At 42.7% G+C, this 27,460-nt stretch overlaps 1 protein-coding gene across 2 annotated transcripts in view; it reads left to right on the top strand.

The window, feature by feature from the left end:
* The window catches only part of MED13L (mediator complex subunit 13L), a 406,232-nt gene that overhangs the window by 181,037 nt on the left and 197,735 nt on the right, over positions 1-27,460 (top strand). For both annotated transcript variants that reach the window (XM_090062161.1, XM_090062160.1), the window contains exon 3: positions 22,491-22,575. In XM_090062161.1, the coding sequence (XP_089918287.1) occupies positions 22,491-22,575 (85 nt within the window). The remainder of the gene's footprint in view (positions 1-22,490; positions 22,576-27,460) is intronic.

Genomic DNA, 27,460 nt, shown 5'->3' with positions numbered 1-27,460 from the left:
AACTGGTTTAAATGATCAGGAACTCATTTAAATCTGTAGCAGAACAGAAGTTCACTGCATTTAAAACTCTGTCAAAATGGCTTGAAACTAATTTAAGATAAACCTGGATGCATGTAGTATCAGGCTTACCTGATTTAGGTCAAGACATTTGTGGAACTTCTGTCCCAGATCCCCTCCCGATTCAACTTAACTCGCATTCTTCCAGCATCCCAGGATGTTGTGCAGTCTTGGGCTGTGCTCTCTGTTTCAGCAGAGCAGGGCTGGCTGTGCCCCAGCTGTCAGAAGGGCTCTTCCATCCCTGGCATCAAGAAGCCGGGTGGATTCCCCTGGCCCCACCCCCTCCTTGGCTAGAGGAATCAGTCCAGCTGCCAGCTGGGGTGAGGAGAGTAAAGCCCCCACTTTGGGCTCCTTCCCCTCCATGATGGGCACAACCCAGCTGGGGGTCCAGAGCCGGGCGGGGAAGCACTGTTTTCCCACTACTTCCTCTTCAGCTGACCCACTGGCCAGGTAGGGGGTGTGGCCAGGTGATCACCTTGGCTCCCAGTTGCAGAGAAGCCTGCAGGGTGTGCCTTACTCCCCCACTCAAGCTGGGAGTCAGGGGAATCACCCCCTCCCCAGCCTCCAGCCAGCTGAGCGGGGGAGGGGAATGGCCCCCACTGTGGCCTCTTCCACCTCTCCCACTGCCCCCCACCCACCCCATGCTGGACAGAGTCTACCTGGAGGTCTGGGGGGAGGAGGCATTTCTCCCCTGACTCCCTCCTCAGCTGGTCTGCCGGCTGGGGAGCAATCATGGCCAGCTGATCCTGGCTCCTAGCTTGGGTGGGGGGAATAAAGCCCCCACTGCAGACTCCACTTCATCCTGAGCTGGGCACAGCCCAGCTGGGGGTCTGGGATGGGAGAGAAGGGAGAGACAGAGGGGCTTTGTTACCCTCCCCATGCACTTCTTCCTCAGCTGGCCCATTGGCTGGGGAGGGGGCATGGCTGGGTGATCACCCCAGCTCCCAGCTATGGGGAAACATGCAGTGGGGGCTTTAATCCCCACACCTGATCTGGGAGTCAGGGCAGTCACCAGGCCGGCTAAGGAGGGAGTTGGGAGGGAGGGGAAACTGCCCTTACTGAGGGCTTTTTGCCCCTTGTGCCTGATACAGCCAAGCTGAGTGTCCAAAGCCAGGCAGGGGAAGTCCTCCCCCTTACTTGTTCCACTGCTGGCCCCCCGGCTAAGGAGGGGCATGGCCAAGCGATCAGCCCACCTCCTGGACACAGGTTCTCCTTTCCCCACTTCCCTCTGTGCCAGGGAGAACCCAGCTGGGGGTTTCGTGCCAAATGGGGCATGGTTCCCCCCATGACCCCTCCTCAGCCTGCCTGACTTGAGGAGGGGGCGTAGTTAGGGGAACTGGCTCTGGGCACCAGGGGAGAGAGGGAGAAGTGCCCCACTGGGGTCTTCCTACCTTCTGTTTTTCCCAGTGCTGTGGACACCCCAGCTGGGGGGGGGGTCTAATGGGAGGGGGTTTCCCCCCATGCCCACTCCTCAGCTGGTGAGAGGCAGAAAAGGGGGCATAGCTCACAGCGCTCTGCAGTGGCCAGTAGGCTGGGAGGTGTGCTCCATCACCCCTGGCACCTGGTGTAGGCCACTGCAGGGGTCTGGGTGCCTGGTGAATGTCCGTTCACTTTCTTATCCATTCAGTCTAGGTGGTTTACAGAAAGCTGCAGAGATGGAATTGATAGGCTCGGGCTTTTTACTGTCTCTACTTAGTCATAGAGTACAAGCCTGATCTTCTGCTAGCATTCCACTTCCAGAGAATGTTCATACTCCCAAGCTATCTCAGACAAAATATTGTAATCTATTGCTGCATGAGGGAATTGGGCTCTAAGTGTTCGTGTTTCTTTTTTCACCAGTCTTTCCTGTTTTGCACATGTGGGGCAAGACTTCTTTTACCTGTCCCCTCTCCTTAGCTAAAACAATAGCACAAAGGAACTTTGCCAAAGTTATGGTAATTCTGATATCCGTTCAAGTAATCATTTCGCAAGAACCTACCAGTTGCATGGTTGGAATAAATTTTAAGAGGTTCCTTAGTAATGGACAGTTTGCAGTCTGTGTAAGATCCTACTTTAAGGCAAGATTTCGACCTGAATATGTGCTTGTTTGAAGTAGAGGAGGTCACAAATGCAAATCTGGGGAGATCCTGAAATCCTAAATGGTTGGGTAGAATTTCTCTCTCCAGGGTTCCAGGGACTTTGCATCTAAAGTTGCCTTTCTGTCTTCTTAGTTTAGCCCATTTTCTCAAAATGATGTCATTTTACAGATTTAATACTAGACTCTGAATAGTTTGACCTTCTAGATATAGATCATAGAGAAGTAAGAAAGGGACCTCAAGAGATCTAGTCCAAACGAGGATTGAACCTGTGACCTTTGTGTTTTACTGGTTCTTGATAAAATCTTTATGGTGGGTAGATGTATTTATTGAAAGTAATATGGTGTCCTTGCTAATAATCAACATATTTCCCACATCTTTATAATTGAAAAGGGATTTTTATCTAGGTTTTCATTTCATTTTAAAATGTACATGTTGTGTTTCTTAAAGTAATCATTTTTCAGGGTGTTACTAAATGTTTTCAATGTCCTCTGCTGTCTCTCCAGCAGGAATTAATTAAATGCATTCAAAGACCTAATTCATATTCTTTACTGTTACACCGTCAAAAGTGTATATTTTTTGGTAAAACCTCAGTCTGCATTGGTAGAAAAACTATTATTTCAATTCCAGCTCAATTTATGTAGGACAAAATAAAATCAAGATTTGCCCAGTGGAAAAGAACAAAATAATTTGTTGTGGTTCTCAGGGAGTATTGCCAACAATAGAGAGTAAACAAAATTAAAAAAAATTATGGACAGTATCTCTAAAGCCTTGACTGTTTTGTGTGTGCAGTAATGATGGTTAGTATCTTTTATTATCTTTGTGCGGATTCACATGAAGGAGAAGGCATGAAAGTAGAGCTGAGATTTTAAAAAATAACAAGCAATTTAAAAATATTTCAAATATTCCTTTTATGTGTAAATAAATGAAAGTGTATTTTAAATTCTAACAGACTTCTGGAACAAAACTGCAGGTCCAAAAATAATACGTTACTTTTCAGAAAATGCTGTACTTTAAGTGAAAGCCATCGGTTTGACCTTGAGAACACCTCATTGATGGATGTTGCATTATGGCTGGTCCTAAAACATAAAATTGAAACTTTACAAAATAAAATTATTGCTTAAGTCTGTCAGTCAAAACAGCTAGATTTTATCATTAGTGTTGGATTAGATTCTGTTGCTATGGTTAAAGTTCTACTTCTTAAATTTTTACATTCTGTTTTTATATTTAGCTTATTTCTGGAGTTCTGTTTAAGCACATCTTCCAGGAAGCAGATTGCAGTGTTCCTCTTTGTAATTCTTTCATAATGTAAAATGCTACACTGAACTTCAATAGTCCAGTAAATGAAAACTAATAAAGTGTAAAGCGTTTCTTTTTATGCCAGTTGTGCCCCAGCCCCATAAAAGAGCATTCTTTAAGTAATACTTTATGATATTTATGTATCAGCTGGAAAACAGTCAAAACAGTTATCTGAATTCTCACAAAAAAAACTGATCAAAATGTAAGAAGAAAAAACCTTGCATTTTGTCTATGTAATGAAATGTATGACTTGGTTTCAAATTTAAAACCCGTTAGATTTTATGTAAACTAAAACTTTACCTGTTGCCTTGTGTAATATGAGTTTGAAATGTAATTCTGGAAAACAGTTATTTTTTCTCTGTTCCTGGTTTTAATCAAAATCATATTTTGTCAGGGTATGACATTTAAAATATTTTAAAAAAAAATCACCAGGCTTTCTGCTCAGAAATATTATTTTTTTAAATCTGAAAACATCTTTGTGGCAGAAACGTATAAAGGAAGGAAAGAAGGAAATGAACATTACACAGGGGAGGAAATGATTATAGACTGTGGGAAAGATCAGTAGTAAATGAAAAGAGGAGAAATAAAAATTTAACTGCAATATTTAGGGAGAAGCGGAAGCTAATAACAATTAAATGACAAAAAATATTAGCTTAGAGCAGCATTTTGTCAGGTTCTTCTGCTAAATGCATGCTTGCTGGGAAAAGGTGATGAAAATAGTTGTTAGGAGCACTGAATAGATTATAGAGACATAACAGAGACCTTCCTATAAATAAGTAGTTTTATTGGATGCTTTGGGGGTTTTGTGTTTTGCTACATTTACAATTTTAACAGGTTAGTTTAGAAAATAATTGTGGTGGCCTGCAAGCATTTTAGGTAGCAAAAAAAATACTGTCTTACTGAAAGGTAATTCTAGTTTTTCCTGTCGCTAAATGTGCTTGTTGTGTAACGAGAATGCATTAGTATAAGCACAGTGTAAGAAATGAAAGGCAGCAAGAAGCAGCTCTATTGTTATCACTCCAGGCGTGTCTAATGAATCGTGTTTCCATGTTCTCTTGGTCACGCTGCAGAGTGCCCTTAGCTAGGGCTAAACCTCCTGTAAAATGCTCTTTAAGATTATTGTAGCAAGCATAGAAATGCTGGATAAGTGGGGGGTGGTGAGGGAATGCTAATGAGACAGCTGCATTTCAATCAGTACAGCTGCAGGGATTACTCACCATTGCTATAACATTAGTGACTGACAACTGTTCTGGTCGAGAGTAAAAGGCTTTTCAGGGGCTCGGCTTGTCAGAATTTAAGTTTAAAAGTGGTTGGTTTTTCTTTGGCCACACAATTGAAAAAAACCTGCATCTGATAAGTGAAGAAGGGAAAACATATTAACCAGCCTTGGCTTCTCAAATAGCATTATAATTGATAATGAAGTCTTACATGCTTTATAGCTGAGGAAAATGTTTATGATTTTGTTTGCTTTCCAAATATGGATAAATATAAACACGTTTTTTTTCTAACAACAGTCCTTCCCTGCTCTGTGCTTAAGGAGGAATGGAAAGAAGAAAATGCAATTGCATAGGCAGCTTCTGGAAATTCTGGCAAAAACAGTACATTTATACAAAATTAGTTTGATTTTTGTGCTTGTAAAGAGAGAGGGATCCCTTTTCTCTTACCTGCTTTAGAGTTGTTTCCACCCTCCTGCTCACCTTTTTACTGTTAGCTCATCTTGATGTAGGATGGGTGGGCTGGGCTTGCCCAATGGGAGAGCTGCCTCTGTCAACTAGCATAAATAATTTCTCAGTGAAAAGTACTGTAAACAGAATGTAAAATATTGGGGTAGATGGAAACATATTCTACATTAGGACATTTCTGCTAAATTTCATTCTCCATAATTAAAAGCAGAATGATTTTGGAGTCTGATATTGTTGCACACCACATGCTTTTCCCCAGTTGTTTTTCCTCCTCTAGAAATATGTAGAAGGGAGGTGTTCAGTTCTGCAGTATCTTACTTTTTTTTGGTGAAAAAGCATCACAGTCTTTCCTGTGGAAAAAATGGTGACTGTAAGAGGTGTTTGGCACAAAACACTTACCGGGTTTTTTTTGGAAACTTTTTTGGGAGCATTTTGTTTTACATCTCTTAAATGAGCCAGTTGTTTCTCTGGAATACCTAATGTTGTGTGCTATTATGGAAAGCAGACTTTGACTCTACTTTTCCAAGGACCTTTTGTTAACAGTGATTTTATACGTATTAAGTTTGGTTTTCTTCAAGTCATAAACCAGTTATTCTTCAGATTTTTTTTTCAGTAAATCTCCAAACAGCTAGAAGTGAGTGGATATTTTATATGTCTGAAACACTAGTGGCAGTTTTTAAAGCATTATGCATCTGAAAGTACTTATTGAATATTTACAAAATTTTATATACCTCTGTCATTTATTTTGCTTAATAAAAAAAATACTGGAGGTGCTGAAGGAGAAGAGAGTTAGGGAATGTGAGAGTGAGAAAATGGAGAGAATCTGTCAGTACATATCTTGTATGCCAAGGAGAATTTTGTAGTACTGCGTTTGGTACATTACAGTAGTGAAGAAGTTATTACAATAATAGTTTACATAGTGTTCACATAATCCAAATGAATGTACCTAAAGATGGTCTCCTTCTCAAGCCAACAGCTATTATGCTAATTAGTGTCTCATTTTGCACCAGTTAAGGTTCCATCCTGGCAATATTCAACAGCTGTTGTCTATTGAAGGCGTTATTTAATTTATCCAAAAATGTGACCCCTTCAGTTTTATAGTTTCCTTTGCTTGAAAGTTTACAGGCTTTATGTAGAAAATTGTACTCCATTGAAATGCTAACTCGGGTCATGTCTGAACAGCAATACTCTGCAGAAAGAAGACTTCATTAAAATTCTGATTTTCCTGGAACTGTTGCTGAGCACATGCTGTTAAAGATACCTTCAAAGGACATTACATTGTTAAAATTGTGACGTGCTAGCGTGTGTGCACTGCATATTCTCAGGGCTTCACATCACCTCTATTTGCAAATAGGTCAAAACAAATAGAGCATTTTGGAAAACATTTATTTTATATTATGCTTCCTTGACTGATAAAGGTGCCTGGAGGAGAAGGGAGAGAGTTAAAATATATTTTCAATCTAAGAGTAAGCAATGCAAATTTTTTTCTGTAATCACAATTGGTGCAAGGAAATTAAAGCTCTAAGTGGGTTGAATCTGATGTAAGTAAGTAGTAAGTCCATTTAGCCACTAATGACTTCAAACACAAATTTTACAGGATGATCAATGGGAGCATAACAGTGATCGATCAACAGCATTGCATTTAATTGGATTTTTTTATGGGTATAATCCAGTATTTCAGAATTAATGTAGCATTACACTGCTATGTTACTTTTTCCAAGTCACTTTTTTTAGAAATGTCGGTAGTTCTAAAAGCTGCTTTGTCTTTTGAAATACAGTTTCAGGGGGCATATTTAATAAAAATTAAAATGAAAAAATAAATGTTTTCTTTTCGTAATTACACTTCTGCTTTTGTTCCATGCAATCATTTGGCAATGCCTTTGGTTTTTAAAACGGATCTACATTTTTTAAAAACTATTCCTTATCTTACATAGTTTAAAGAAGAAACTGACTATCAAAGGGCAAAAGGGAGCATATATTATACCACATATGAACCCTTGATGCAGAATAACACCCTCTTTAGCAGTTTGACATAGTAATCTTCCCTGGAAGTAATCTTCTTGTCCCATGTGCCTGCCTTTAATCTGTCAGTATTTCTGTAGTGTGCAGCAAGAAATTGATTTTCAGTAATTTTAATGGCTGAATAACTAGTCCTGTCCCAGAGTGTTTTTTCATATTTGCAGTGGCCAATGTGGTTACTGAACTCAGTGTTCTGGATAATAGGTTTCATTAGTTTTGATGCCTGAGGTAAAAAAGCAGTAGGTGGGAATAAAGACTGTTTTTGATGTCTAGACGTTCATTTCAGCTGTTTCTGCAATATGATACATTAAAAGGAAATATGTAACATAGCTCCGAGGAAATATGTATTCTTTAAAAGTAATTCTACTTTTAAACTGCACAAGGCTGTATGACCTGAATTATTAAAACATGGGTGGTTGAATTTCTTAAAGGTATTACTATCCCAACCATGCTTGCACAGGCACAACTCTCTCTCTTTTTCTTTCTCCCCATTCTCCCCATCATTCTCCTTCTTTTTAGTAAAATATGGTTTGGTTGTTGAGAAAGAAAAGAGAGATCTCTCTGAGACCTCTGCAGGGAAATAGAAAATTATTGAAGTATTTGCTTTGATTTTCTACCTTGTTGAGTTTTTTCCCTGAAATTTTTATATGGCTTTTTTTTAAAACAAGGCTGGCTTCAAAGACTTAATGAGATAATACACACTTGATAAAGTTAGTATTTCAGATTTTAAAATAAAAAAGAACAAAACAAAACAAAAAATGTGAAATTGGAACGTACTAGGATTCTACGTAATACACTTGACATTTAAATCTATATAATTTATATCTGATTTGAATGGCGTATTTAAACTTGTTTTAATATGTGATCATACAAAGAGAAATTAAAATCAGTGCAAATATTACAATTTTGTGTGTGGCAAAAATAGAATTATAGAGCTTTTAAAATAACTGTTTGCTTCATGGAAAACTGACCAACTAAGATTGCAGTTATGCTTGGAGAGCATGGCAAAGGTTGTACTCCATTTGAGAGGGGTGTACGTGTGCGTGCGTGCATGTGTGTCTGTGTACATAATTTTCTTCCGAGAATGGACACTAAATATATCAGCCTGGATAATTTTCACTGTGAATCAGACTTCCTTCCTCTTTAATCAAGGAAAAAAATGAATTTGAGAGTTGAGGAATTTGAGAGTTGAGGACATTATGCCTGTGAATGGCATGCTATCAGATGCAGTAGGGACTGTTAAACAGCATTGCAGTTGATCTCAGTTGACAGGGCTCCAACTGGTGCTGGAGTTCTCCTGCCAGTCTTTTTGATAAGATTCTTTAAAAAAATGTTTAGAGACAGCACAAGATTTGATGAAACAGCTCTCATCAAGAGACAGTGCATTAAAGGAAGGGCCTGGTAGTGGCTTGCTCAAGATAATATTGTCACTGGGTGCATCTACACGTGTACTTTTCTACTGAGTTGACTAATTAGCTCTGCAGTAAAGCACCACTGTCCACATGTGCCTGTATTAGGGTGCAGTAAATTCATTAACTCCTCTGTGGACAGTACTATCTTATGGCAGAGTAATTAACTACAATCAAAAGTTTGTGTGGATGGTGACCACTGGGCAAAAATTGTGTCTGGTCTGCCCAGCCAGCTGTGGGCCAGATCCCCAGCTCCTGTCAGCCTCTCCACCACTTGATGCTGCCATGCAGAGCCCAGGGCTGACTTGCTGTGTCCCTTGCCAGCACCAGGACTGCTCCATCCCAGCTCTAATTCCTGTGGTTGGGTGCATGTGTAGACTCTCCACCTGGGAGAAGTTAACTCCAGTGTAAACTGCTTCGGAGTTTATTGCATGACTGTCATAGCATGTGTAGATGCACTCATGTCCATGCTGAAGAACACATCAACAGTCTAATGTAGTGGATCTCAGCCAGAGTGTCATGGTGCCCTGAAATCCTTTCAGGATTACCATGTGGTGCCACCAGTGTTAGCATGGGGAGGTGTGCAGACATGATTCACAAGATAAACCCACAGGCCGCATCCAGATGTGCGTGGGCGTTTGGCACATCTTATGCCATTGCTGCTTGTCCCCAAAAAACATCTGTGCCAAACTCTGGTACGTGGCAGGTTACCTTGCATGGGGTCGGGGAGGCTGGGGCCATCTGGGGCTGGGGAAGCTGCACCCACTACTGTACTCAGCCTGGCTGGCCAGGCTCTAGTTTTCGGTGGTGCATGCTGCCACCATGTGCACCACCCCACTTTTTTTCCGCATCAGTTTTTTTGACCCTGGGATATCCTGGGGTCAAAAATTTCCCCCAAAACTCCATGCTTCAAGGTAGCAGCTTGGGAAATGCCTGAATGTGCAGTGTGTGGCGATGCAGATGGGTCTGTGGTGCCACATACCAGATGGCCGCTCTTGTCTGGATGCAGCCATACATTTCAAATAGGAATCCATAGCATTAAAATATTCTGCCCTGCTGTGGTCCATCTGAGTTCTTTGTAGCACAAGAATTGCTCTAGTATTTTTTTGTAATAAAAAAAGGGGGAAAGGTAAGAGCTGATATTTTCTGAGGTGTGGCTTGAGTCTAAGGAGGAATGCCTTGAGTCTATAAAGGGTTGAGGACCACTGGCCAAAAATAATAGGGTAGATCTCATGATTCTCATCTGATTTTTACCAGACATGTAGGGAGTGGGTTCATTTTGCCCACAATGTCCCAAAACAGAACCAGGTGAAACAGTTAGAAAAGTTTTTTTTATTGAAAAATGCACATTATTGTTTTCTCTGCTTCTGCCTCAGTTTTCTGTCCTCCTAAAGGAGAAGACAAAATTAATTTGAGGACAACAAAGCTGGTTAACCTGTAGATGATAAAAATAGTGAAAGGAGATTAAATTTGTTAATGAAAATGAAATTTGTAGGAAGGTTATTTCTTACGAGGAACAAAGAGCAGAAGTTTGGTATTTTATTCTGGGATTTTTCAGAAATCAATGCTGGGCCCAATGCAATTTGACAATGTTATTAGTCATCTGGAGGCAAATGTAAAATCAGCACTGATAAAATGTGGAAGATGCATGGATTGGTGGAGGGGGGTAGTTAATATTGAGAACAAAGTAATCATATTGAGTGATCTGGGTAGTTTTAGCGAGCTGTACCCATTCAAACTTAAATGCACTTTATAAGCCAAAAAAAGGGTCATACCAAATTGGGAAAAAAGCTGTAGGTCATAGCTGCATATTAGAGTGACTATATCCTGCAAAGATGTACTTATGAGATGGTTTTAGGGGGTCAGAGTGGACGAACATTGTATAAGTTAAAATAGCAAAATAATGATTTCTTAATGCAGAATGCAAATGCAGTTCTTAAAGCAGAAACCATAACCCAGGACTTTCCCTTCCAGGGAGTGCCCTTATCACTGGGCTGTAGAGTCATGGTTCCTCTTGCTTAGTGCATCTCTGTCATCATAAATCTTCTTTCTCCCCACACTTTTCTTTAAATTGTATTGTAGTAGTCCAGACTTAACAGAAGGAGGAAAGAGTGTTCCCATCCTAGCCTGTCCTTTGGCTTGTTGCCTCGATCACTCTCCTGGGCGGTGGGAGATGTTGGTATTACCACCTCAGGCTGAAGAAGGCCTAGAATTGAAGAGTCCCACTTCCTGGCCATGTGTTCTAACCATTAGGATATTACATCCCTACTATAGCCTTCTTGTCTGGTGACTTTCTTTAAAAAGTAAAACGATTCTGTCATCTATTTGTAAAGGGATGATTTAAGTGCTTACATCAAAAAGGGAGTTCAGGGGGCGAATCCCATTCTTACATAGGCACCTACCCATAGGCCTTGGTTTGGGTATCTATGGCAAGGAGAAGGATAATCTCAGATGCATCCCTCTTCACTTTTTCTATTGGTTGACTTAGCTATCACCAGGCCTATGTCCTTTGGACCTGGGACTAAGTGTTTTGCAGTTCTAAATTCAGATTTAGTTTAGTCATAAGCAAAATGAGTTTGGGAATCTTGGCCTGGTAGCTGATGAATGTATGTTTCAATATAAAACAGCTGCACAGGAACAAGTCTATTAGTTTTCCACACTGCTGTGCAAAATACTTAAATTTGTTTTCCAGGCATGGTCTACCTTTGTGTAGATCAGGGGTTGGTAACCTTTTACTAATGGTGGGCTGTAGCTTGTGATCCAGCCACTTGCTGTGGGTTGCCAGTGCCTTGCTGCTGCTCCTGCTCTGTGCAAAGGGCTGCTGTCTTGTCCTCGAGTGCAGCATCCACTGAAAACTGTTGTGAGTGGCCATTTGAAGCAGCTACCTATTCCAATTTAAAACAGTGTGGGGGCAAGCTCTGCACAAAGCGGACATGGGGATTAGGCTGTGAGTGTGTTACCTTATTATTTCTTAAGGTCAGGTGGCAGGTGGATAAACAAGAGAATTGGCTATCAAATCTCTTCCTCAACTGCTTACTACTTCACTTTCCTTAAGTTCAGTTAAGAGGTATGAAGAGCATGCAGTAACTGTTTTTTTTTTCTTTTGAGCTACTTCAGATAACGTCCATATTTCAAACAGTTTAATTCCCTTTTCTTTCTACCTCATCTCTTTGACAGGACTAGTTGTCAGTTTTCTCATCATGCCTCTTTCTCTTTCCCAGATCCATTGTTTTCCCTTCTCATCTTCCTTTTTCTTAAACCTCTTCCCCCCACCCCCCCAAAAAAAAAAAAATTAAAAAAATAAATGATTTGTTCTACTCTTTTACTGATTCAAACTGGACCTTCAGTTGATCATTTGGTGGTATTTTTCTGGCCTAGGCACTGTTAGTAGGATATGGCTTTCCGTAGGTATTCTGGAAAGTAGCTGGTCTGTCTACAGGAAAAGCTAGCAGTGTAGCAGGTCAGGATTTAGTTGATTGGTAGGACTCTGTGCGAGTTTCTATAGCACCTGCTTTCTTTCCTGTTATATATCTGTAAAAGCCATTATTGCTAGGCAGCAGTTAAAGGCGGGTGAAAATTTACGTGGTAGAATCTTTACAAGTGGTTTTGTAGATTTGAACGTGCTTTCCAGGCTCTAGATTTAAAAAAAACCCAACCATTATTAAGAAAAGGAATACTGAACTTACATGTAGTTCAGTGATGCAGCTGAAATTTGAAGTATGGCATAATAGCTCAAGGATCTTCTTTGTTGGAAGCCTAGACTGTTTTCTCTGGTAGCATTTTGCTAACCAGCTGCACAACTGGCAGCCTGTTACAGCTTCAAGATATCACCTCACATATTTAGATTAAGACTCTTTCGTTATGATGACTCTGGAACAAGGTGGCAGAAGATTATAGGAGGTGGTGAAATTGTATTGTAGGTTTTGAACTCTTTTCTTTTTATAATGAGAACTGAATACATACATTTCACTTGCATTGTTATATCCTTCAGAACTGAACATTTTGAGTAAGATAAAGACATATTAGAGGAAAGAAAATAACATCATTCAGTGTAGTTGGAGGCACAGTAAGCCTATCAGAGGATGGTTGTGAAGGTGTCTAATAAAAGTATGGTGTACATATACTAAAAATTCATATGCAGTGGGTAGTGCTGTATGGGTTTACTGTGCGGTAATTAACTGTGCAGTAAACCTGCCTTGGGCAAGCATCTGCATGTGCAGTTATTTGGGAGCAAATTTGCTCCTCATGGTACTAGCCTGCTTCTGGCCTCCTCCGGCCCTCCATTGCCCCCCTGCAGCAGCCAGGATGAGCTGGAGGCTCCAGCCACAGTTGCCTGCAACCAGAGCTGTCTTTAAAAGCCAGCCCTGCATGGTGCCCCCTGGCCACCTGTGTTTCTGGCCCAGACCAGTTTGCAGCATGCTGGCACAGCTCTCTACAACTGTCACCAGAGTCTGTTCATTCCTACCATGCGATGGCTACTCCATCCCCAGGTGTGATGACCCGTGCCCCAGGCTTCGCTTGCCACATTGCTCACTGTGCTTTGCTGCCATGGCGACCGCTGCCTGGTCCCCGTCAGTCTCAACCCTGCATGCCCCCCTCCCCACCACCTCTGTGCTGCACAGCTACCTGGCCAAGCTTACTGCAGCGTCTGCAAGCTTGCTGCCACTGCACTGATGCCGCCCAGTCCCTGGGCTGCCACCTGGACCTTGGCAGGGACACCAGTGATATGCATGTGGATGCTTCCATATGTGCTGTTCATGAGCTCCTAGGGCTCCAGTCCCACTGCTGGTGGGCCTGCCTAGCCAGCCAGGACTAGTGGCTGCATGTTATCCAGAGCACCTGGGAGGAGCTGGAGTCCTTTTGGATGACCTGGACCACCTTCCAGGAGCTCCTCGAGCAGCTCTGCATACACCTGGAGTGTCAGGCCACCACCATGAGCCTGCCCCTCCCCACGTAGACCCAGCTGGCCAGCACCCTGCTCAAGTTGGCCACATCCATGAATCTGCGCTATGTCAGCTACCACTTCAACTTGGGCAAGGTAACTACCAGGGAGGCCATCCTGGAGGAAGTCTGTGGCACCCTCTAGTACATGCTGGGGCACACCGTCCTCAGGGTCCATGACCCTCTGGAGGCGGTGGTAGGGATTCATGCCTTGGGCTTCTCCCAATGCATCAGGGCCTCCTGGGTGGGACTGCACACCCAGAGCTGGCGGGGCAGGTGCTGGCTTAGGCTGCTGGAGCTGCTGGATAATGGTGGGATGGGTGATGGCTTGTCACCACTGCCAGGCCATAGCGGAGACTCCAGTAGGCCACCTCTCCTGGAGAACATGGTGCAGCTATGCCCAGGGTTCTGGGGCATGAGAAAGCATTCCAACTACTTCATAAAGGGCATGTTCCTGTGGGCAGCCCCTGACCAGCAGTTGTAGTTGTTGACACTGAGCCAGTGTGGCTGCAGGGCTTTGACCTTTATGGCACTAACATGCTGACCAGTTGTGCCACCTCTCCCACATGCAGGGCACCAGGCCCTCAGAGATGTGGGTATTGGAGTATCTGCCCCGGGTGAACTAGCTTTGGACCTCGGCCTTGCTCCACTGTGCAGTGAGGTCTGCGGTTGTGTCCTGGGACCAGTTACACTCTCTGGAAGGTGGTGTATGGCTTTGGGAACAATGCCAGTGTGGCTCCTTTGATGGCCTTTGGGCTGCGGGCAAAAGTCTGGGCCGGGGCAGGAACCTGCAGGGACATTGTGTGAGATAGGCAGGCAGGAGGTGGGGCTGTGCTGGGGATCTGGGCAGGGTGCTGCAGATGGCCTGGAGCCTCTGCTGTGGGACCTCGTGACCAGAGGCAAGTAAGTGGCACAGGTCCTTGGGGTCACCACACAGTTAAAAAGGCCAGGCTAGGCAGAGGGTGGCATTTCTGGTGGTGGGGCTGACCAGGAGCAAATTTACTTCTGATTGCTGTCTACATGTATGTTACTGCATAGTGAGTATGGCGTGGTTAATCTTTACCTGCATTTGCAGGTAGCTAATTAACTACACAGTAGATTAATTAGCTGTGCAGTTCATGCCTGCACATGTAGACAGTGACACTTTACTGTGCAGTCAATTTGTTAACTGCGCAGTGAAGCATCTTGCATAGGCACCTAGTATATAATAAAAAATTATACATATGGTAAAAAATCTTGGAAAAGAATTGTGTATATGGTAGAAATTCAGCCGAGACTGTTTTATACCAATGTCTTTGTATAATATTAATGTGATTACCAGGAAAATAAATATCCTAGGACAGAGGTTCTCAAACTGTGGCCCACCACTGGTTCGCAAGCTCCATTCAGGTGGTCTGCACAAAGGTTGCGGAACAATTGAGAATATCTGTACTTGGCCCTGCATTTGATTTATTTTTTCTGGCGATGGAGATTAAGTGGTCTCCTGAGACCCTCAGCAGTTTTCAAGTGGTCTTTAAAAAAAAAAGTTTGAGAACCACTATCCTAGGAAAAAGAAGGCAGTAGGCAAAGCTGACTCTAGGGGTCTGAGGGGCCTGGGGCATATCAGCCTTGGGGGGAGGGTGGCAGCAGGGAGTCGGTGGCACGTGGTGGCCGCGCGGAATGGTAGCACCCTTGGCAGTGCCAGTGGCACTGCCTGTGGGGCCCAGGGCAGTAGCCCTGATTCGCTCCCCACCAAGGGACAGCTCTGGCAGTAGGTCCTTGATCTAGATCGGAAGTAATGATAGAATTCCCTGAATAGGAATGAGATTGGGTTGCATGGTTTATTGTGAATACTGTAGGAGAAAACCTAAGAAAACAATTCTGAGATAGTGGATTATACTTGAACGTATCAAAACTGGTTATACATTTTTTCCCATTTTTGTAATCAGTTGAATGGTAGAACGGTTTTTGAAGAACTTCATGTGAAAAGTTATTTTAATACAATGTGACATAGCATGAAATCACAGGTGAGTTCGATACAGTTTCTCTTGACTGTTACTGTTTCCTAAATTCGGTCAATATTGCCTAATATTTTGAATTACTCTCTAAATGTAAATGCGGATTCTGATGTTTGTGTTCTTGACTTCTTAAGTGAAGTCAAATGTAATTATGTTAAACTGTAACAAGATAAAATTTTAAATATGTTTGAGAGTTCTATGTGGTTTTCAGTAACAACAGTTTAGAAAAATCAAAAATAGCGATATAATTCCATGCTATATTATTGTAAAACTTTATTATTAATCGGTATAGTTTTGCTTTGTACTGTATATCTATTTTGGTTAGTTTCATTTTGATTCTTTATTGTGAACTAACATAATCTTTTTTTGGCGCCTTAATTTGTACAGTGTCTTATTGATATTAGGAAGACAGTGTTGACTCCAACATTCACAGTTTGCAAGGATATAATGCATAATATTGATCCAGATAGTTTTCTAGCTCTGCTGTAACACTTAACATTGATTTGAAAATTAAAGATCAGCTTAAAATACGAACTCTCTAATAGGAACCACTTAATCATTTTCTTTAGGTAGATATTTTTACTTAGTAAAAATTGAACAGGGTAACTGGCAGTAGCTTGGGCTCTTTTTGTACAAGGCACTTTTTTGGGGCAGTTTGAACCATATACCTTCTCTTTTGATTTGCATGTGCATCAGACCAAATTCTGATACCAACTGCTTCTGGGATTGCAAATAAGTTATATATGAATGTACAGACTTTAAAGATAAGTGAAATAATTGTGTGATTTATTTTTTTCCCTCTCTCCCCCTTGCCTGAAGGGGCAAGGATATGGATCAGTTTCTGAAGAGAGCTTTTCTGTGGACTCTTTTTCAAGATGTTGTGTAAAATAGGTGTTAAAAATAAACACACACCCTCCAGTTCCTTCCCCAAAGCTTTAAACATTCTGAATAAAAATTAATTTGCCTCATTTGTTCAGGCTTTAGTTCCTTTTGGTGTCATGATCCCATGTTTCTCTGTTTCTCTTAGTAGTCCTGCAGCGAAAGCAGGCACGTCAAGACTTTATATTATATTCTAGAAAGACCTGTTAGAGAGCGGAAGCTTCCAGTCTTTATGTTATAAATAGGTACAAACAATAATTTCTAACTTGGCAATATTACTTACAAGTGCTGTACAACATTATACATAATACAAGATGATAAGCAATACATTTATTCTCACATTTTTCTTAATCTGAGATACTTTGGGTTGAAGGTCTGCTCATGCAAATCTTGGAGATAGTTCAGATATCCCAAGGGATTACAGGATTTTCTCTTGGCTCTTCGGTTGTACTTCTGCCTCATGCAATGTCACCTTAGCTTTTATGGCTTGGTTAGGGGCAAGAGCAAGAAAAAACATCCTTCATCTCTTTTCTTCCTCAGAATATCAATTTTATTGGGTCTCTTCCCATCCAGCTAGGAAGATAGGGAGGCATCTTCACAAAGGACTTGGTTTCTTCAGTTCTTTAGAAAGCCTGACTGTGAACTACAGAGAGATAAAAAGTGTGCAGCCACCAGAAATGAAAAGAATTTAATATTTAAACTGATATTCAAACTGGTAATAAAAATGATGCCCCTGGCTAATATATGTATAATATTATGCATAGGTTTCATTAGACTGGCATCAAGAGCCAGGTTCAGTATCTAAGCACCAACTCTTTAATTTCAGCCTTGGAGGATACATAATAAAAGTGAATACTGTATATCTCAAGTTTTACAGGGAATATTGTTTGAGTGGATTAATCAACAGAACCGGTCAAAGTAACTGCAGTGACATCCAAGGAAGGACAGACTAATAAAATCCCTTATAAAATCTCAACATTTGCCTACTCATAACAAAAGGAACTAGAGGAAAGTTTCTTTATTCCAAAAGTAAAACCTGCACTCAGAATCCAAGGGAGTAGGTCACATAAGTTTCAGGAATGGATTGGGCTTCTTTTCAGGTTGTCATTTTGAACACAGTAATACCTGCCTCGATCAGGTCTTGGGCAAAGCAGATTAAAAATTTCACTAGAACAGGGATGGGAAAAATGGCGGATCTGGCCGGTGGCTGGACTTCCATTTCTCAGCAGCCCCTGCCCACATCACTGTTGCCATTTTTCATGACGACCCTTGCAGTAGAGGTGCTGTGACAGTTTGGAGCCAGGGCTTCCATGAAGACTGGCCCCAGCAGTGCTGGCAGGGTACATGGCTGGGTGGGGAGGTGCTCTGCAGCCAGGGCAGAACTGCGATCTGCTGCCTGCATGTCTTTGCCCAGGGCATGCAGCCAGCAGCTTGCAGCTTTGCCCTGGCTCTGGACTGTGCTGTCACCCCCGCAGGATCCCAGCCCTGAAGAAGCTCCCTACCCTTCCAGCGCTACTGGGACTGGTCTCCACTAAAACGTTAAGTAACAAAAGACAAATATATTCCAGAAAAGATGTGAGCCTACTTAGTAGGTTCCTATATTGCTGCCTGGGTCTGAAAGACGAGTAGAAATTGAAAAGCTGCTGGGGATGCAGCAACAGCTTTATAAAGCAGTAAGGACTTGATCTCCTGTCCTAAGCACAGAAGTAAGGTGCTCTATGCAGCAAAATAAATTAAGGCTACTTTAAATTTTAAAGTTGTCTGGGAGACAAAGCCACCTTTTTATCATAATCATTTTTCTTCCGTTGTAGTTTTTCTTGTTTCTTATACCAGATTGTCTCAGGCTGTGAAAGAATTCAGCGTGTCCTGCCTGCCTGACTTATTTCTGGGACTGACTGTTCCTTCACTGTTTGCTGTCAGACCTAATTCTTTTGCAAATCTGTGATTACCTTTTCATGAATCCATATATATAATGGGTGCAGATGAAACAGGGTCATTAAGAACTTGATCAAGAAGCAGAAATTCAGTTTTTCAATGAAGTTTGGGGATAATTTGATGCAAAAGGTGAATCAGGGTGGGCAAGGACTGTAATACTTGATGAAATTTTAGGGCAGTTTTCTCAGAACTTTAGATTCAGGTCTGTTCTCCATAACTTTTAATTTGGAAGCACCTCATTTGAGAATGACTGTTACGTTTCCCTAGCTTGCCTGAGTGGGTCTCTACTCCTACGTTAGGGACAGACATACATAAACTGATTTAAGTGATCAGAAACTGGTTTAAACCTGTAACAGAACGTAAGTTCAGTATACATAAACCAGGTTTGCTGCAGACAGTATAAAGAAGCAGGGAGAGAGACATTAAAAAGCTCAGTATCATCAACAGATGCATGCACTCCACACCCCCACTTTGCCTCAGAATGCTAGCAGTGGGCTGGGGTCTGGCAACACTCCCATCCCATGAGCAGCTAGCGGGCAAAAACCTGGGATTGTGCAGGCAGCATGGGGGTTTAAACCTCTCTCTAATTAGAGCGTCCTCCCAGGGCTTGGCCACAGCCCCCCTCAGCTCAGCACTATGGAAAGGAAGGGAGGGCTGCTCTAATCCCCATCCAGCTTCTAGCTTGAGCCACTGCAGGCATGTGCCTGTATTTTCTCACTCTAGAGGGAATGTCTGTACACTTGCAAACCAGTTCAGCCTAGGCAGGTTAGACTAACCTGCAAAGATTGAATCAATTCAAGCTTAGGCTTTTTGAATGTCTGTCCATAGCCCTAATGCAGGCAAGCCCACTCTTGTTGTTACCCTTCATAATCTGGTCCCGCATGCTCCTCCTGGAAACAGAAACAAATAGAACACTTGCACCTGCTCTGTGAGTCTGTTTCCAAGAGGAAGGTGGGGGTCAGACCAAGAAGGGCAACGGTTCCTGTCTGCTTTAGGGTATCTGGCTATGTGCAAGGCACACTTGGCCCCCCTGAAAGGGTCTTATGAGACACCCTGTTTGAGAACCACTGTATTAGAGTATTTTTGTAGCACATAAGGCAGCTCCATGGTGAAACATGCTACATTATTCTGTGCATACTTGCTCCCAAGCTGGGAATTTTGTGGCACTGTGCACGTGTTAGTTACCTCTGCTTCAGAGCATATCTGCACATGGTGCTGCCTTGTGTCAAATATTATGTCTGATATTATCAAGAGGGAGAAATGGCCTAAATATCTGCAGCTGGAAAAGAAGTAAGTCTCAGAAAAGAAATTGTCATATTTTCTTGCATACAACACACACTTTCCCCCAAAATCAGCCCCCCAAGGAGGGAAGCTGATTTTCTGAACTTGTTTTGATTCCTACTCCATAGTGCAGGAGCTGTTGCATTACTGTCGGGAAGCTGAGAGAGTCAGTTGGCATAATGGGTCATTTATCTTTACTCCAGAGCTCTTAATGATCATCTTACCTGTTTAATGGTTTAGATGTTCCACTAATCAAGCTAACCTTTCTTAGGGCTATGTTGCTGCCTGCTAGGTGCTCCTGATTTCTCTCCCCCTATTTTACACCCTAGGAGAATCTTTAGTTCTTTTTAGAAACATAGATTCACCTGTGGAGACCAGTCTTCAAGAGTAGCTAGGATTTTATTAAGCAGGGAAGGGAGATTGAGTTAGATGAAGGTTAAGGTTTGTCCCTGTTCTCTGCAGCCATAACTCTGGAAAAAACTCTTTTTCTTTATTCTCTCTTTCAAAAACAAGGTGCATATTATTTTGGGGTGTGTTCTGTGGAACAAAATATGGTAAGTATTTTTCCCCCTCTGATTCTTCAGTATCTACTTTAAATGGAAATTCTTTACTATTTTATTGTTAGACATTTGCATAACATTAATGCTAATTTAGCAACCATATTGATGTTTACAGAAAATGCATTAGTCAGCAGATTAAGTTTTATCTTCTAATATTTTTCACTGTGTTTGAAGAGCAGATCCAGGGGGCATGTGGTGATGCGGTTGCACTCTTCCCCACTCCTTGCTGCTTAGAGCTTTGCTCTTGTCCAGTGAATGCATGTGCACTGACCTCACTGTGCATGCATAATGAGTTCTCTATCTTCACCACCCTCCCCTTTTTCAGCATCCTGGATCAGCTACTGCTGTCCTTTGTATTAATTCTTTGGGCATGTTATGCTTTTCATGTGTATATGACAGCACTTGGAAAGACTGAATTTTATCTCTTGCTTTCAACACCACAATAATTTAAATTATGCTTTTACAGCAGTTCTGACAATATTAAGAAAATGTGAAGTTTCATAGTTCTATTTTTAAGTGATATTTAGGGCATTGTGGTGCTATATCTAACAAATAACAATTTTAACAGCACTTTGCATGTAGCGTGCCATTGACTTTAGAATTACAAAGCCTTTGCAAATAATAATGATCTCCATTAAGGATTGAGTGTCCATAGCTATAGATTTTACAGAGGGAGAAGCAGAAGTCATGTGGCATATATTTTGACCATAAATCACTTGCCTGCATTTTCTCCTGAGAAATTTACTATACTGTTTGATAAGAGGGGTTTCAGATACTACCTTCTTTACTCATGCTCTGAAAGGACTGACAGGCTGTGCTTTTTGAGCAATAAACCTTTCATGGATTCAGATACTTAAAAATGTGTTCTGTTCTTATTGATGTCAGTGGCTCTTAGTCTTTCCTTTTACAGAATTCTGATCTATCCCTTTGATGTTTAGTGCATTATACAGGTTGAAGAATAGAGGAAATAAAATCAACATTAAAATTTGAGACTTTGGAGCTACACATACCCGTAACTGGTAGTACTGGTACTTTATGTACAGAAAGAACTCTTCAGAAGCTTTGCTTCAAACATTCCGAGTATACAGCAAACCACATTAGTTAAAGCCTGTATGTTACCTACCCTGCCGTTGTTCAGAGGTTACAGTATGGCTTTTCAAGATGGCTTAGGTATTCAATTTTTATTCTGTACTTTTTAAATTTGCCTGTACATGAAAACATGACTGCAAAATATGTTTCTATTTGATCAGCAGACAGATCTTAAATGAATAAGTTCTTACTCTCTGGTAGCCAGCTTTTATTGCGGTACACGTAGGCATCCGAGAGCTCTTTTTAATGTAGCTGCTACGGGTCTTGGCAGCAGTGAAAGCAGGAGCAGCGTGGGCTTCAATGTGTACTATATAAGTAGGGTGACCATACATCCTGGTTTGGCCAGGACAGTCCTGGATTTTGTAGGCCATCCCGACCAGTTGATGAAAATGGACCTGGATTGGCACCACCCCACCTGTACTACCTGGCTCCTTCTGAGTAATGGCTGGAGGCAGAGGGGTGGGTTGGGCTGGATACCTCTCCTCCTGCCTGGGGCTGGGATCGGCCAGGGTGGGGTGGGAGGAGACCACTGCTGTGAGTGTGGGCTGCTTGTGCATACATATATGTATGGTTGGGTGGGTGGGTGTGGGGTGCCTGGGATGAACTTGTATTATAGTGCCCTTTGGCACCCTTCTGGGAAGCAGCTGGCATGCTGGGCTGTGCACTACTCCTCCTGCCTGGGGCAGGGATTGGTGGAGAGAGGGAGGGTGCAGTCTCCTGTATGTCCTTAAAAAAATAATATAGTTGTCCTATATATAAGGTTTCTCAGGACCCTTAGGTGGGTAGCCGATACTCAAGTCTGTGCTGCCACAGCTTCCCTGCTGTAAGTGGCTGTGTGTTACATCTCCAATTGCAATGTAACTAAGAGAGATTCTGTAACTTACTGGTTTCACCGTGTAAACAAGATTACGAACACACACAGGCATGCTGGAGAAGAGGTGTGGAAAAATGATGCCAAGATGAAACCCAAAATAGGGGGAAAGTTACTCCATTTCTGAGTCATAGTATGATATTAATTATTTATGAATGTACTTACTGGTTTGCAGCTATACATTTTTTCCTAACATTTTCTGTCATTTAAATTCAAAGCAAATACATGCAAAGCTAGGGAGTATTGAATCTAGGTTATTTTCAGATATGTATGGTAATGAAGATATTTGAATGATGAACTATACTTTAAAAATCAACTGTTACAGATATGTTTATTTTTCTTGTTTAAACCTCCCCCTTCTGAACATGTTGACTGACATTTTGCATATTTTTGCAGTGGTGGAGGAAGGACTGTGGGAGAATGGGCTTTCATATGAGTGTAGGACTCTGCTCTTCAAAGCCATTCACAACCTGTTGGAAAGGTAAGAGAAACTCTCTTCCATTTCAGTGCTTCATTTTAATACTTGAACTTCTATGTTTATGATGTTTAAAACCACTTTAAAGAATTCACAAAAATAATTATGCTCTGTATTGAGAAGGCCTCCCAGGTTTTGCCTGTTAGCAGTTTAATTAGCATGCACCTAAATTTTATGTAAAAAATGTTAATGAAATCATTAAATAACTTTGGTCCTAAGTTCTGTCCTTGAGGAAGACTCCATTAGTAATGTCATTCAGGACCAGTTCCTCCCTTTTTAAAGCAACCATTTATCAGCTCCCATTTAGCTGCCACTGGTTACTTACATTTTCAGTTCTTTTACTAATTCCCAGCTTTGTTTTAACTAATAATTTCACATGTAGCACTGTATCAAATGCTTTGCTGAGGTGCAGAAAGATTGGAAAATCAGTTATCTTGATTCAAGCACAATCTAGAAAATTTGTCACATAAATATCAAGTTGACATGAGGCTATTCTAACATCATTTATATTTGATAAACTGTTGTCACGTTTTATCCAACTTTACCACTTTACTTCCATGTCCCTAATTATTTTTCTTTCAAAACTTGTTCTAAATCTTGTGTACTAACTATTTTAGATGAACCATTCTCTATTAGCAAGAATCATTTTATGTCCCCCTTCTTAGTATTGGTACTCTATTTGCTATTCTCTGGTCATCTAGTACCACATCTGACTTGTTAGATGTATTAAAAGTACTTACTACCAGACCTTTGATTTCATGTGTCAGTTCTTTCAGGATTTTGGGGTGTACATTATTCAGTCTCCCTCAGTGCATTGAACTGCTTGATTTTTACTTCATTTCTGAAAGGGATGTATTATTCTTTTTTTATACCTGCATTTGCATTAGTCACCAGGCCTTTGCTCCCACAGTAAAGGTAATTGTCCTTATTGTCATTATTTTCACCTTTATTTTGTTTCAGAGGAATCTCTAAATACACATCTAATATATACAGTAGCAAGTAGTTTAGGGAGAAGAAAACATTCAGTGGCAGCAGCAGCTCTGTCTTTACTATTGCTAGAATGAACTTTTACTGCTGCTAGGAATACTTGGGTAGCAGGAACAAGCAGTTTGTCTTTGTTTCTTGTTGCCTGTCCCCTTGCAGCTTCTTTCCCTTCTCCAGAGAGTTCTGTCCTGGCAAGAGCTGCAGTCAGACTGAAATACCCATTTGACATCTGTTTTTCTGCTGCTTTTCTTGTTGGAGAAAAAATGCTAAGTGGAAGTACAGAAGGACATGTTCTTTCCTTGCTTGGTGGGTTTCATGCAAACCACTTGGTTTCTAGGTTTCCCCCCACTAACCTGAAAGGAACGTGATTAATACTATTTGTTTGCTCACCTTTCCTTCCTGCACCCCAGAACAACAGAAAAAAGTTTACCTGTGTGTAGGTCTTCATAGAATAAAAAGTCCAAGAGATTTTCTACATAGTGTGTGTGTGTCTACATATGATGCAAAAACTGCGATGCCACTGTTACGTCACCATAGCAATGCATTCCCTCACTTATGCATTGCTACAGTGACATAGCAGCTAAAAATAACTGTGTGGTGCAGTACTGGCTGTTACTGCTAAACATGCCCCTATGGCACCCATTGCTACTGAGCTATCAGGTAGTAATTTGTTCTGGAAGTACTGAATGACGGTGCAGATTCAGATTATTGGCACTGGATAGCTCAGTAACAATGGGTGCCATAGGGGCACGTTTAGATGCATCCAGTGCCAATAATTTGAATCTGAGATGAACCACAAAATAAAGCTTCATTGCTTGGGTACATTCAGATTAATTCCTGAGACTTTCCTCAAATTAGGTCCTGTGGAGTGGGGACAGGGTAATAGTCCCAATCTTAAAAGTTCTGGCCAACTGAACAAAAAAATGAGGCCAAGAAGAAATGTAGAATGAGGGTGGGGGATGGGGGAGAAACTGTACTCCATTTGTGATCCATAGTTGAATGTTAATGGTTTATAAACGTACTTATTGGTTTGCAGCTAAACATTTTTTCCTAATGTTTTCTGTCATTTAAATTCAATGTGAGCACATGCAAAGCTAGGAAAGATTGAATCTAGCTTATTTTTAGTCATGTATGATGATGAAGATAGTTTAGAGCAGGGGTAGGCAATTATTTCAGCTGGAGGGCTGGGCTGCTTATTGAGGTTTGGTAAACTTTCAAGGGCTGCATGAGTAAACCCCCTTTGCAGGTGCCCTACCCCCCAGTCACTATTTTGGGACTGGAAGTCTCACCCCTAACCCCTGAACTTTGCTACCAGAAGTTCCTCCCTTTGCCCTCTGGAAATACTCCTTTCAGCAGGGGGTTGCCATCTTAGAACCAGAAAAAAGACAAATCACACACTAAAAGTCATGTGGGTGTGGGGGGGTGTATGCTTGTGTGGGGGTGTGCATGTGGTGGGGTGTGGGGGCCTGGGTGTGTTGGGTGGTATGTATATGTGGGTGGTTGTGAGGGCTGGGTGTGAGTGCATGGTGTTTGTGGGGTGTGTGGACCCCATCGTGCTCAGCCCCTGCTGCGGTTGGTAGGAGGAGCAGGTGGGGTGCTTGTACCTGGTGTCAGCGCTGGCACCCAGTAGTGCACGGCTCTAGCCAGTGCTGCACGTTGTGCCAAAGAGCACAATCAGGGTGGGCTGCGTCCATCACCAGGGCTCCCCACCATACATGTGCAGTTCCCACACTTGCATGCCACTGATGGGAAGCTCCACGCACTGGAGCTGGCTGCCTTCACTGCTCCCTGCTGCTTGGGCCCTGGGACTACAGGAAAGCAGGGCCTGGGGCTCCCCTCCACTTCTAACAAAGCCCTGGGACCTGCGCGGCAGGGGGTGGTACAAGCAACCGGCTCCAGTGTGTGGAGCTTCCTTCGGGTGGTGCATGAGTGTGGGAATTGCCCATGTGAGGCAGGGACCCCGGGTGATAAGACATGGCCTAGCCAGGCTGCGTCCCTCACTGCAACATGCAGCATTGGCTGAAGCCATGCACCGCCAGGCGGCAGTGTCTGCTCCAGGCACAAGTGCTCCGATTGTCTCCGAGTGTTGCGGCTGCTACCACCCGTGTTGGGGGCTGTGTGCCATGGGGGAGCTGTGGAGGGGGGCACACCTCCCCATCCTCCCTTACACCTACACTCTGCCCACCCAAACTTCACATGCTACTGCTCCCCTTGGCGCAGACTGCGCTACTGCCAGCCCCAACCCCATGCTCCGTGTTCCCACCCAGCTGCAGCTCCCCTGCTGCCCCTGCCCCCGCTGCTTCCCTACGTGCTGTCCAGAGTGAGGGGGATGCTAGGAAGCCAAACAGGTCTCCCAGTGGCTACAGCAGTGGCAGCAGCCACTGAAGTTGCTTGCTGGCTGGGCAAGGCCCTTCCAGCACAAATGTGGGAGTGAGGTGCAGTAGGGTATGTTGGGGGTGGGGTGTATATGTGAGCACCTCACTCTCACCCTTGTGGGCAAAAGGGCTCGGTGGGGTACAGTTAGTTGGTAGGTGCTGTGAGCTGCTTGAAAGTGCATTTTGCCTGCCCCTGGTTTAGAAAGATGAATTGTACTTAAAAAAGCCAACAGTTTAGCAACTAGGCAAAAAAATAGTCACGTCTTTGCTTCATTTTTGTTTAATTTAAGCTTGGGACAAGTAGCATGTAGGGTTACAATGCCTGAAAGAATTTTTGGAGAAAAAAATATACTGATGTCCTGTGATCTGATCCATTTTAAAAACTGCGCTTATTGTTTTTAAAATACTGTCTTAGCTAACAATGTCCCTTTGCCAGGCTGTGTGGCTGTATAACAACATTCCCATCTTTGTAACTATTCTGTTCTGTGTTACTGTGTAAAAGACCTCACAAAACTAGGCGATACTCCATTATATGCATGGCATACGGAGAATGGATTGTTTAATACAAAGAGTAAACGGACTGGGGGAGAGGTGGAATAATGTTTTCCCCTATGTCTTTCAGTTTAATTGGCCTTAGGAATTGTTTTTGATACCAGTGGGTGAAATATTTCTCATATAGAAAAGTTTGTTTTTTTTAATTTGACATTGTCCCTTCAGTGTCATCTGAGGTGTCAAAGGAATGGCCTGTGGATCAGATTCTGCCCTTGAAACTCTATCATCCAGCCCCTGGTGTTGCCTCTGGGGCTTGTAGCTGTCCCACAGGCAGCATGTGGCATGTGCTGGATGACCCCAAGTGCTGTATACAGCACCCTCTCCGGAATATCACATGTTGTCACTGCAGTCATGCATCACTCCAGCCACTCCAGGACCGTGCATCTGCTCTGTGCCTCCTGGATTAGCCAGTGTAACTGGTGCAGTGCAGGAGCAGCCTGCATGGTCCTGGAGTGGTCCTAGCACAGGTGCTGCAGTGCATGTGGTGTTTGCTCCAGGAACTTTGTGATGTATGGTGGATTCAGCATGGTACAGCCCTGTGCTGAGGCAGGTACCGCGTGTGGCGTGGTTCTGGAGTGACTGGAGCAAGTGCTGCATGCAGCACGGTCCTCCTGGAGCAGGCGCTTTGGGACACGTGCAGCAAGTAGTGCTTGCTCCAGGACGCATGCTAGATCCGGCATGTGGATTCTCGTCTGAGGGCCCAGTCTGGTCTTTGGTACAGCCCCCGGGCTAGATAAGTTTGTCACCTCTGACTTACATGACAAAACTATTACAAGGTGTGTAGACAATTGGCTCAATAGCTGTAAGCAAGCAGTAATTATGAGTATATCCATGTCAGACTGGCAGGAGGTTTTGAGGGGTCTGTCCTGAGCCCAGTGTGGTTCAATGTATTGAATTTAGGTGCTGGAATTGGGAGCTTCTTTAGAAAATTAGCAGATGACATGAAACTCGGAAGTGTTGCAAACACACTGGAAGGCAGG

This window comes from Crocodylus siamensis, chromosome 9 (genome assembly GCF_052110815.1).
Source record: "Crocodylus siamensis isolate JL-2025a chromosome 9, ASM5211081v1, whole genome shotgun sequence".
In the NCBI taxonomy this organism is placed as follows: Eukaryota; Metazoa; Chordata; order Crocodylia; family Crocodylidae; genus Crocodylus; species Crocodylus siamensis.
The sequence above is the reverse complement of the archived record's forward strand: the minus strand, read 5'-3'. Positions and strand labels throughout refer to the sequence as shown.